Source organism: Apteryx rowi, unplaced genomic scaffold, assembly GCF_003343035.1.
Source record: "Apteryx rowi isolate R43461 unplaced genomic scaffold, aptRow1 scaffold_190, whole genome shotgun sequence".
Taxonomy (NCBI): domain Eukaryota; kingdom Metazoa; phylum Chordata; class Aves; order Apterygiformes; family Apterygidae; genus Apteryx; species Apteryx rowi.
Window position 1 is genome coordinate 475,040 of NW_020448197.1, and position 10,589 is coordinate 485,628.

At 65.7% G+C, this 10,589-nt stretch overlaps 1 protein-coding gene across 2 annotated transcripts in view; it reads right to left on the reverse strand.

The window, feature by feature from the left end:
• LIN28A (lin-28 homolog A) overlaps positions 1–10,589 on the reverse strand; it is a 14,421-nt gene that overhangs the window by 2,029 nt on the left and 1,803 nt on the right. Inside the window, exons 1-2 of one of the 2 annotated variants that reach the window (XM_026062561.1) lie at positions 10,501–10,548; positions 9,514–9,692 (exon numbers count right to left, since the gene is read on the reverse strand). In XM_026062561.1, the coding sequence (XP_025918346.1) occupies positions 9,514–9,692; positions 10,501–10,531 (210 nt within the window). In that variant the 5' untranslated portion in view covers positions 10,532–10,548. Of the gene's footprint in view, positions 1–9,513; positions 9,693–10,500; positions 10,549–10,589 lie in introns of those variants that run through there. The other variant, XM_026062560.1, reaches the window with a different exon arrangement.

Sequence of the window (10,589 nt, forward strand, 5' to 3'; positions counted from 1 at the left end):
GCGGCGGAGGCTACAGCGCGCTGGTGGAGAGCCCGGGGCCCCGAGGGAGGCGTTTGCTCGTCCCTCCCTGCTCGGCTTCCCAGAACAATGAGGAGCTTTTCTCTGGGGCCCAAAGGCTGCGCTTTCGCGAGGCGACCTGGCAAGGCTGTGACCAAAAACGAGGGTCTCCTCTGGCCTTAGCTCGGCCAGGTCTGCAGTCCTTTCACCCGAGCAGCCTCAAAAAGCTGTTGTGCTGGAGCCTGGTGCTGCCGGCCCCCGGGTCCCAGCTAAACCCAAACGATTCATCACTTTTGCTGCAGCTCTGCTCAGCTAAAGCCCTTTAAATGCTCCTGAAATAAAGCAGCCATTTGGCCCTGGATCATCTGTGCTGGGTGCATCTCCTTTCCCTCCCGGGGTCGCCACATCGGTCAACACCCCAAAATCAAACTCTGGACTTCAGAAACACCCAGACTGCGGTTGGAGGGATTTGCCAGGGTGAAGGAGTGTGAGCAAAGAGTGACGGGGGCTTTGCTGGCAGAGGAGGAGCGGCTCCACCTTGCCGGACCCAGCGCAGGCGGCTCCGCTTCCCGGCAGAGCCCGGCGCTGGAGCGGGACCCTGCGTTTTATGAATGGAGCCTCTCGCCCATTCACGGGTTCCTGAGTCACCGTCACGTGGTGCCGCTGCCCATTCTTCCCGCGGAGCCGCGCGCTGCCCGGGGCCGGGCCTGCCGCAGCGCYGCTGCCCTCTCCCTTCCCCTGGCAGCCCCCCAGGAGCCACGCGGAAACACCCCGAATAAAAGCGGGGAGGGAGGAAATAGAGTCGTTGGTTGTTTTTTTTTAACGGGCTCTTCCAGGACGTGCCTGTGTCCACGGGCAGGGGAGGGAGCGGGAAGGTGGCGCGGCTGGAGCGATGACCCTCGAGCCCCCTTTTACTGCGGCTTTTCTCCCCCTTCCTTTCCCAAGCCTCTCCCAGGGCTTTCCCCACTTCGGACCCTGGGGCCTGGCTCTGGGTCGGACAGATCCAGCAGGCTGGGGAAGGAGAACCGCTTGCTGGGCCAAGTCACCCATCCGCCCCGTCCGTCTGCCCGCGGGGGCRGTTGAGGGTGAGCCGGGCTCCCTCGGATGAGATCACACGGAAACCTTTGCTCTCTGACCCGCTCCCGCTCCACAAACAGCGCCGAGACTYGAGCTACGCCGTCCCTGACGAGGACGCGCCAGGGTCCGGGCGTCCACACCGAGCTCTGCCCATCCGGGCTGGTCCAGGCAGTCCCRTCACCGCGGGCGGCGCGGGCTGACGCCCGGGAGGTGCCCAGCCCCAGCGGCACRAGCGCGTTTGTCCCTGCCGGCGGCAGGAGCTTCGTGCCTGAAGCAGCCACCCGGCAAAGAGCGGGAGGCGCCGGRCGCAGCGCCGGCACCCGGGAGCCAGGCACGAGCCCTGCTGAGTCCCTGCTGCGCCACCCCGCCGGCGACGAGGACGGACAAACTCGCTGCACCCCAGGAGGGGCCGCGTGTCGGAGGCGAGCAGGAGCCGCGCTGCGCTCCCCGGCCCGGCAGGCACCTCCGGCCGATGGGGGACGAGAGCCAGCCGCCTCCCGGAGATCTTTATCGGAGGTGTTTACGGCCGCAGCCGGCCCAGCTGTGTTTACACTAGCCGGCCTGAAAACTCCCAGGCGCTGGCCCGCGCTCCGGGACAAAGCCGCGCCGCGGCGGGGGGCACGAAGGACCCCGGCTGCCACGACGGGCCGCGCCAGAGCTGCCCACGCGCCGGCCACGATGCACCACCCGGGGGCCAGCTCGTCCCCCCGGCGCATCCCGGCCCGAACCGCCGGCACCCCGTCTCGCCCCCACCCCATCGTCCCGCTTCGGCAGGGCCGGCGAGGAAGAGGAGGATGGAGGCAGAAGCTGCCGCAACACGACGGGGAAGCTATTTATTTCCCCCCCCCCCGGAGTGGGCGAGGATGACAACGGCCTCCCCGGCCCCCCCTCCGCCAAAAGGCCGCAGGAAACGCCCTCTCCCCGGGGGGGGGGGGGGGGGGGGGGGGAGCGGCCCGGCCCCCCCCCCCCCCCCGCCGCGGCCTTTTGAAGTGAGCTGCGAGTGGCTGGTGGTCCCCGCGCATCCCCCTGCCCCCTTCCCAAAACACACACATTGCTGGCATTCCTCTGTTATCAGATAGGTAATCAAACTGCAGCCCATTGAATTAGCTGCATACCTCCTGCATCTGAAAGGAAGGGGCCCCGCGGCCCCGGCCCGCACCACACACAAAGCGGGAGCCTTCCCAGGCCCCCGCCCCCCCCCCCAAAAAAATAAAGAGAGCAAGGGGGGGGCTCGGAGCGAGAGCCCGGCGCTGCTGCGAGGGGGCGCGCAGGGGAGGCCCCCGCCAGCCACCGGGGCCCGGCAGCGAGAACAAAGGGTTGTCCCTGTCCGCTGCGCGCGCCGGGCAAATTCCAGGAGTTCCAGGCCCCCGGCGGCGGGAGGAAGGGCGGCCAGAGCGGACGGACGCGGCCTCGGCGAGCCCCGCGCCGGGCAGAGCCGGCCGCCGTCGCCTCTGCCAGCCCTGCTGCGGGGCGCTTAACCCCCGGGAGAGACCCTGTCCTGGGAGCCATCCGGCTCCTGGGAACGATCAACCCCCAGGAGCGATCCTGCCCCCGGGAATGATCCTGCCTCAGCAGTGATCAGCCCCCTGGAGTCGTCCTGCGCCTGGGAACGATCCTGCCCCCAGGAGCGATCCATCCCCAGGAACAATCCTGCCCCTGGGATCCATCAACCCCCAGGAGTGATCCTGTCCCGGGAGCAATCCTGCCCCTCACCCAGCTGGACCTCTGGGGAAAGGGGTGATGCAGGAAGGAGGGGAACGGGGGCACCCCGGGACCTGCCGCTGCAGTGCCAGGGTTTCAGGCCTGGCCCCACGGTGACCGTGTCCCCTGCAGCCCCAGCGGCTGGATCAGTCCCGAGGGGGATGGTTTTGGCGMGGGGGGGTGTAGCAGGACCCCAGAYTCTCTTCAGGGTTGGCATTACAAAGCTTTGGCATCCTCACAATAAAACCGTGTTTTAAAGCATGGTCTAGCTCAGGGATTTCACTTGCCATCGTTAGGATCCAGAGTCAACAACGGGACGAGGAAGGGCAGCAGAGGCTGCACCATTCACTCCTGCTCCCTGCAGCCCCCGCCAGCCCTTTGCCGGGCTGTCCAGCCGCCGGTGCATCCCTGCTTCCTGCCTGCCCTGGACCCCGGCGACTCCGCGGTTATTTACCGCGGACAAAGGCCCAGCACGTGACCGGCCGGCCGCTGCCGCCGTTGCCTCCTCCCCGCGGCGCCCGCTCTGCCCACCCTCACCTGCACGCGGGCGCCTCCTTCACCCGCTCCTCTTCCTCCCGGCCGGCAGCCCCCTGCCAAGCCGGGGCTCGTCCCGGTCCCCAGGGTCCCAGGGTCCCCGCGCGGGGCAGGACGGGGGCCGCCAGCGAGGGCGGAGGATCGCACGGCGGAGCCGAGCCGTCCCGTCCCGTCCCGCGAGCGCCGGGCGCTGCAGGGGCTCGGCCAGCCCCGGGGTCACCGTCGTCCCCGCRGCCCCCGGCAGCGCCGCACAAGGACACATTATTCCCGGGCTGGTTAATCAAACCATCTTTGTGTGCGGCGGGGCCGGGGGGGGGCAGAGCGGCCGCTGCACCTCCAGCCTTATCCGCGCACGGAAACGGCATCGCTCGAAGCTTCAACCTCGTGGAAAACCCGCTGGGTTCGGACACGGAGTCCAGAGCGGCTGCGGGAGCGGCGGACCCGGGGAAAGGCCGGGCTGGTGGGGAGGGGGACGGCATCCCGCTGGCCGCATCCAGCCCTCGCCCATGCGCCCCGCGTGCCGGGGTCGCCCTTTCCGGCGCTCCCCTCGCTGCTGCTGGGCGATGCTGTCGTGCGCCTGCCGGGCCGCAGCATTCCCAGCCCGGCCCCTGGAGCGGGGCGATTTGGGAAGGGTGCAGCTCTGCCGCATTGCTCCCACCCACCCCATTCCCTGCGGCTGCCCCACATCGCTTTGCCGGTTTTTCCCGGCACGGGGGAGCCGCGCTGCCTGCTGTTTTGTGGCTCGTCCGCGCACGGGGCAGAGCGGGAATCAGCTCGGACTCGGCACGGGAAGAGGATCCTCTTGCACCCAAAGGGCTGGGAGCGCAGATAAACAGGGCAGTTGCCTGCAGGAACGGATCTGGGAGAGCACAGGGAATTTCACTGAGATATTCCTGCTACTTTCTAGTCTTGCCCTGTTGTATTCTGCAGCAATAGTCTCAAGGGTTTTCTCTTCCCTATCCAAATACAATCAAAATAAAGTTACTTTCCTGCCAAGATAGGGGTTTAGCTACGCTCCCTCTTAATTTTCCACAGTGAAGCAAATCAAATCAAACCCTAGACACCACTTCCGCAGACAAGCATCCATCGGGGGTCCAGCACTCGGTTCATCTGCCCTAAACCCACCGCTTCCGCTTGCTCCGTTTTATTTTTAAATGCCCCCGACGTAGCCAAAGCCTCACTCGCTCTCCATGCAGGACCCTGGCTCGGGGAGGAGGCCGGAGCACCAGGGTCCGCATGGAAGCTAATTAGGATCAGCTGCTGCATATTAATTTCATATTCCCAAATTAACTAGTCGAGCGAAGCCGGTTTGCACGTCCCAGAGCGGCTGCGCACCTCTGCGGCGGCTCCCAGCTACGAGCCCCGGCCGAATGGGTTATTTCGGCTTCGGATGCGGTTTATTTTAAGAGGAGGCAAATGGGAGAGAGGAAAGGCGGGAGCAGGGAGAGGGCTCGGAGCCAGCAGGTCCAGCCCAGGTCTCCGGGGCAGCCCTGGCCCTTCCCAGGCTTGCGCCAGTCCCCTCGGAGAATGGGAGAAATCCCATTCATTTGGGCCATTTTATCTCGGAGACCATTTAAGGGTGTTTTCTCTCCCCGCCGTCACCCTGGGGATGGGGGAAGGGATGTGCCTGCGGCCATCAGTTAATCTTTAGACAGAGACAGGAGCCTTTTCTTGTGCGCCTTGAGGGAGTTTCAGGGGTGGAATAAAGCCGCGCTCTCTCCCTGCTCGGTATCGGATGCCGCAGCCGGATTCCCAGGACACGGCGCGCAGGCAACGCGGTTTTACGCCAGCAGCGATTTTAAAAACAATCAGAAAAAAAAAATTGTTTGCTCCTGCCTCTCCTCCCCCATGCAAACGGAGATGCAAAAGCGCATTTCTACCCCAAGGGACCCTTCCAGAGGGGACGCGTCTAACCCAGGGCGCTCCCAGCACCCGGACGCCCGCCCCACCGGGGGCACGGAGCAGAGCCGGCCTGCGGGATAACCTGGCACAAGGCCCGGTCCCGAGCCCTTACGGAGGGCAAACGGAGGAAGGTCACACATGCAGGGAGGAAAATAAAAGATATTAAAGTCTCCCATGCCCACGCAGGGGTTGTTGGTCCGCTGCACCCAGCGACTCGCCCGAACGGCAGCAAGTCTCCGAAGGGGTTTCCGCATGCTCTGCTCGCCCCCTCGGCCACGGCTCGATGCAGGGAAAACCCAACCTGGGGAGGGGGCTGCGCCCGGCCGGTTCCCGCGGGAAGCACGCCAGCATGCTGGCCTCGGCTCGTGGCCCCGGAGACATCGGCTAGGAGCCAGCTGCTCCCGCGGGGAGAGACGCTCCTTCGTGCCCGCTGCAGCACACTCGGGAACGGACCTGGTCCCAAATACCTGCTCCTACAAACTCCGCCGTAGGGTCACTTCTCAGCTGGATCCCTTCCCGGCAGCCGCGCGAGCAAGGGCTGACGGCAAGGGCTCACCGCGCTGGCACCGCGGCCTCGGTCCCTGCTCAGCAGAGCGGGGATAAAGCCCCCATCGCCCCCCTAGGCTCTGCTCAGGGCTCAGTGCCTGCTCCGAGCACTGCGAGACTCCTGGCCATCACCCCAGCAAATCCAGGAATCCCCGGATGGATCCGCAGGAAGCAATGCGCCGGCTCGGCTTTTATTATTCCATTATTATTTCTATTATTAAATAGAAAGAAAGGCTTTCAGCGCGTGTCCGAGGCCGCATTCCTGCCACACTGCCCCGCGGCTGCGATGGCCAGGGCGAGGGACAGGACGCACTGGCTCAGGCGCGAGTGAGGCAGGTCCGACCGCATCCGTCCCTTCCGCTCAACGCGCAGGACCGGGGACCACGACACCGGGAGCGAACCCCCACAGCGAGAGCTACGGGTGGATGCCAGCTTCACCTGGAAGCTTCCCCTTGCCGAGAGCACGCGAAGGGGTGCACRAACCAGCTAAAACTGCCTTTTTCAGGAATTTAGATCCGTCAGGTTGGAGAAATGCCCGGGATGCTGAGCTGAGGTGCAGGACGGCACGTGGCTCCCCCAGGCCCAGGAGCAGCGCGGTCCCCGGGGCCGGGCAGCCCCTTCCCTGCCAGGCTCAACCAGGGCCACGGGGCCAATTTTGGGCACCAGAAGGGGCTGCAGAGCCCAGCGGTGCTCGTGGCCGGGCGGCAGCCGGAGGCTCCGCGGGAGAAGGAGCTGCCTGCCAGGCTGCACTCGCTCCTGCCGGGCGGCGATCGAGGTGTGTGGGAGAAGGGGCCCAGATTCCCGTCCTCTCCCTCTTTCCAGGTCTGCCTTCCCCGGCAGCGCCATGGGCACAGCCTTCGCCTCTCTTCGCCGGGCGGACGGTGGCTTCCCTGGGATGCTCCTGTAACCGGACGCTCGCAGCAGAGGTGCGAACCCAGGGGCCACATCCCCCGGGGCAAAACACCACAGTTTTGGGGTTTTCACCAGCATTAGCTGGATTTATACCGGCTCGAGACCCCCAAGCCCTTCACRGGCACCGCTCAGGTCTCTGCACCCCCAGGACGACCTGCTCCTCCGGCCTTCATCACCTCTGCCTCCTCGCAGTCCCCAAATGAATCCATCCCCAGTGTCCAGGGGAGGCATTTTAACCCAAATGCCTCATTTGGGGCTCACAATGAGAGGGAAAGGCAGCCCCGGAGGAGCCCTGTTAGTCTCCTGTCCTGCCGAGATTTTAATCTCTTTGTGGTCAGATAAAGGGCGCGAGAGATGGAGACGCGCTCCCCGCAGAGAGGGGCCATTCAGACCTGGTTCCTGTAATAAAGTGATTTAATAGATCTAAAGAGGCCAATTCCCTTCTTTCTCCCACAATTACTTCCTGTGGGTCATCATTCACATATGTAAATGAAGAGGGGAAGGAGCGGGTTATAGGGGCTCCGTTAAACCCGAATGTCTGGTTTGGGGCACCCTGCGCGGCGTGGGGCGGGCGCCCGGGCGGCACCCTCAGCCCGGCACMCCCGCGTCTCCGTTTGGCTTTTGCCCTTCGGGGTCGGACTCGCTCCCCGGGGAGCGGAGACGGGCACCGGCCCTTCGGGAGAGCCTCGATGCCCRAGTCGGGGCGCGTGGGCAGACCTGCCCGCTCCCCCGCGAGGCTCCCGCGGCACCGGTGCCGGCGCGCTCCCTCTCCCCGGGACGCCGAGGGCAGCACGGGCTGAGCCGGCGGCGATGCTCCTGCTGACGACAGCCTGGGCTGGTTTCGCCGCGGCTGGGGAACAACTTTCCACCGGCAGCAGCCTGCGGCCAGATTTGAGCRGAGGCAAAAGGCTCTGCAGCCCGTTAGGCAGCTTGGGGCCGATGCTTTCTCGCGTGAAAGCGTCCTGCCCTTCGCCGCGTGCACGGGGCAACTGCACGCACACATCACCGCTCGGACAGTGCACGCTGCCTCCCTCGCTCCTCTCCCCAAAATAACCCACATGGTCCTGGGGGCTGGCTGCATTTCCCAAACACACCAAGCCCATGTGCCATCATGTGCCACCAGCCACCACGAGTGGGGGCTCCCCAGGTCCCGTCTGGGGAAGCTGTGCATTTGCAACCTTCCCTTGGGCACTGAGATGCACCAGGCAGAGACACCCAGCTGATTCCCTTTTCCCACAGGAATGTGAGTAAGAGCAATCGGCAAACTCGCCTGTCTGGGGGCAATAAACCCGGGGAGCCCCCTCTGGTTGGCGCTGGGTCACGCCGAGTTGCACCAATGTGCAAAGCCCCATTTGCTCCCGCGGCGAGGACCCGGTGCTGCTGCGATTGCCTGGAGGGCCAGCGGGGCTGCGCGGGCTCCCCCGGCCGATTTGGGGCCCTTGCTGGCAAATYGAGCCCTGTTTAGGGCCCGGGACAGTAGCTGCTACAACCAGCATTTTCTTGCCGTAGCTCACCGTGCTGCATCCCCAGGAAAAGGCATGCGGCGCTCCCACATTTGTTCACTTGCTAAATTAGTCCAGGCAGGACAAATCCCGCACAGCTGCTCCCAACCACACCGAGGAAAACACCCGCGTTTGCTCCAGGGACAGCCGTGCCCCCCTCCGCCAGCGCGCGCGGTGCTRCCGGCCCCGACGGCTGCTGCTTTCCCGCGGCGTTAGCGCGAATCCCGGCAGATCCGAGGCTCTGGGAGAGAGGAGCCAACGCGCGCAGCGCAGCCACGTTTCCGAGCGAGCCCCACGTCTYCCCCCGCGCTGCCCAGCGCTTGGCTGACGGCCCCGATTCGGGCACCGTCTTCGAGCCCGTTTCCCCRGCTCCCCCGGGCAGCGTCCTCACCGCCACCGAGGGCGGCTCGAGCAGCCGCAGCCCTGAAGCGGCGATTCCCCCTCGCGCAGGGGCAGGATCGCAGACCGGACGCACGCGGCGCTTCCCTGCTCGGAAAGCTTTGCAGCTCAAACCCGGACACCCGGCAGTCACTACTGTACACTGTTAACACCATACATGTTCTACAGGCTCTACAGGGGCACGTAGGCGACTCCACAAGCCTTTGCGCCAGCCACAGCTGGAGCAACCACGGCTAGAAAGCGCCTCTCCATCCCGCACCAGGGAGCGGAGCAAGTTTCGGGCAGGACTTTTGTCCCCCAAGAGCGCAGCACGGGGACCAAGCGCACATCACCGCGCGAAAGACCGTTTTGCTCCTCTAATTCCCAGGCACAGTGTCCCAGGGTCCTGAGCAGAGCTAAATCCTCCCGCGAGGATGCACCACCAGCTGGGGAAAGCCCCGTCTCAGGGCTCCCAGGACCTCGCACCCGGAGGAGGGGGGATAGACGGCTCTTTCCCCTGCCCCCACGGGGTGAGCAGCGTCCCCCCTCCAGCATGTGCCGCTCGCCCTCTTCCCAAGCCCGCGGGCACCTGCTTCCCCCGGATCGGGGCCCCTCGCCCGGCTCCGAAGGGCTCCCCAGTGAACCATGATGAGAAAATGAAATCGCTGCGGGATCAGTTTACAGGGCCGGTCCCTGGAGAAGAGACCCGGGCTGCGGAGGGGCGAGCGGCTCTCCCTGCCCTCCCTCTCCCTCAGCCTGGGGGAGAGATGGGGCTGTGGGGGGGTGGGAAAGCCCCGAGCCTGGGGRGTCCCGGGCTCCCCTGGGGATGCCGGGATGGGGGGAGCGGTTGCCCCCCGCGGAGGTGGCGTGGGGGTCCCCATCCCGCCCGGCGTCCCCCGGGGCTGCCAGGGGCTGCACCCCCCTTTCCTCCCCCCAGGCAGGAGCCGTCCCCGCTGCCAYGTACCTGGTGCACGAAGACATCGACGGGCGAGTCCAGCGTCGCGCCGCCCTTGGCGGTCATGGAGAGGAACCCGAAGCCCATGCGGACGTTGAACCACTTACAGATGCCGGAGCCGTGCAGCAGCTGGGGCTCGTTCTCGGCCTTGGGCGAGTCGCCGGCCGGCTCCTCGCCCGTCTTCGCACCTGGGGACAGACCCGTGAGCCGGCTGAGCCGAGGGGCCGGGGGTCCCCGCCGGCCGCCCCGTGCAGGCCCCGGGACCCCGAGCCTCCCCTTGCAGCGCGGGCTGCTCCCTGCTGCCCCGAGCCCCCAGGGAGCCGGCAGCAGGGGGGAACAAGCACCCCCCACGCGGGCCAAATCCTGCTCAGGTCCTGCAGGCTGGCGTGCAGGGAAAAGGCAACTCCCTCCGCAAACACAGGGACCGGCTCTGCCTCCATGTGCATGCGGAGATCGCTCCAGGAGCTGGAGGAAATGAAGGCAGCTCCTCCCGGCACGACCCAGGCAGTGCCGGGGTGGGAGCCCCTAAGTCTCTCTCTCCCTCCCCAAAAAGAGGCTGAACCCCCTCCCCCCCMAAAAAACCCCAAGCACAAAAAAGGAAAATCTCCCCCAAAATACCAAAGCAAAATCGCCCTGTCCCCAGCAAGCCACGCTGGGGAAAGTAGCTCTGTTCCCCCCTCCCACGTCAGCAGCCATCCGGTCGCACCGGGAGCCCCCGGTTCAAAAAGGACCCCGACCTCCAGGGACAGCCCCAAACTTCGGGGCTCATCCTGGGACAGGGAGGAAGAAAAACAAAACAAAACACAAAACTAAACTAAAAAAATCCCCAACCCAAGCCCTAGGGCTGAGGCAGGGGAGCGCGGGGCGCCGGCCTCGCCGGCAGCGCGCAGCGGGCCCGAGCGGGCCGGGGCTGCGCGGGGGCCCCGCGGCCGGGCCGCGACGTGGTTATTAATAATCGCGGAGCCGAGGCGGGCTGCGACAATAATATAACTTAACCTGCAAACTGCTGGTTGGAAACAGACCCCATCCCGACACTCGCTTGCAAATTCCGAGCTGTGGCTGTTACCGCCTCCTCCCTCCTCCTC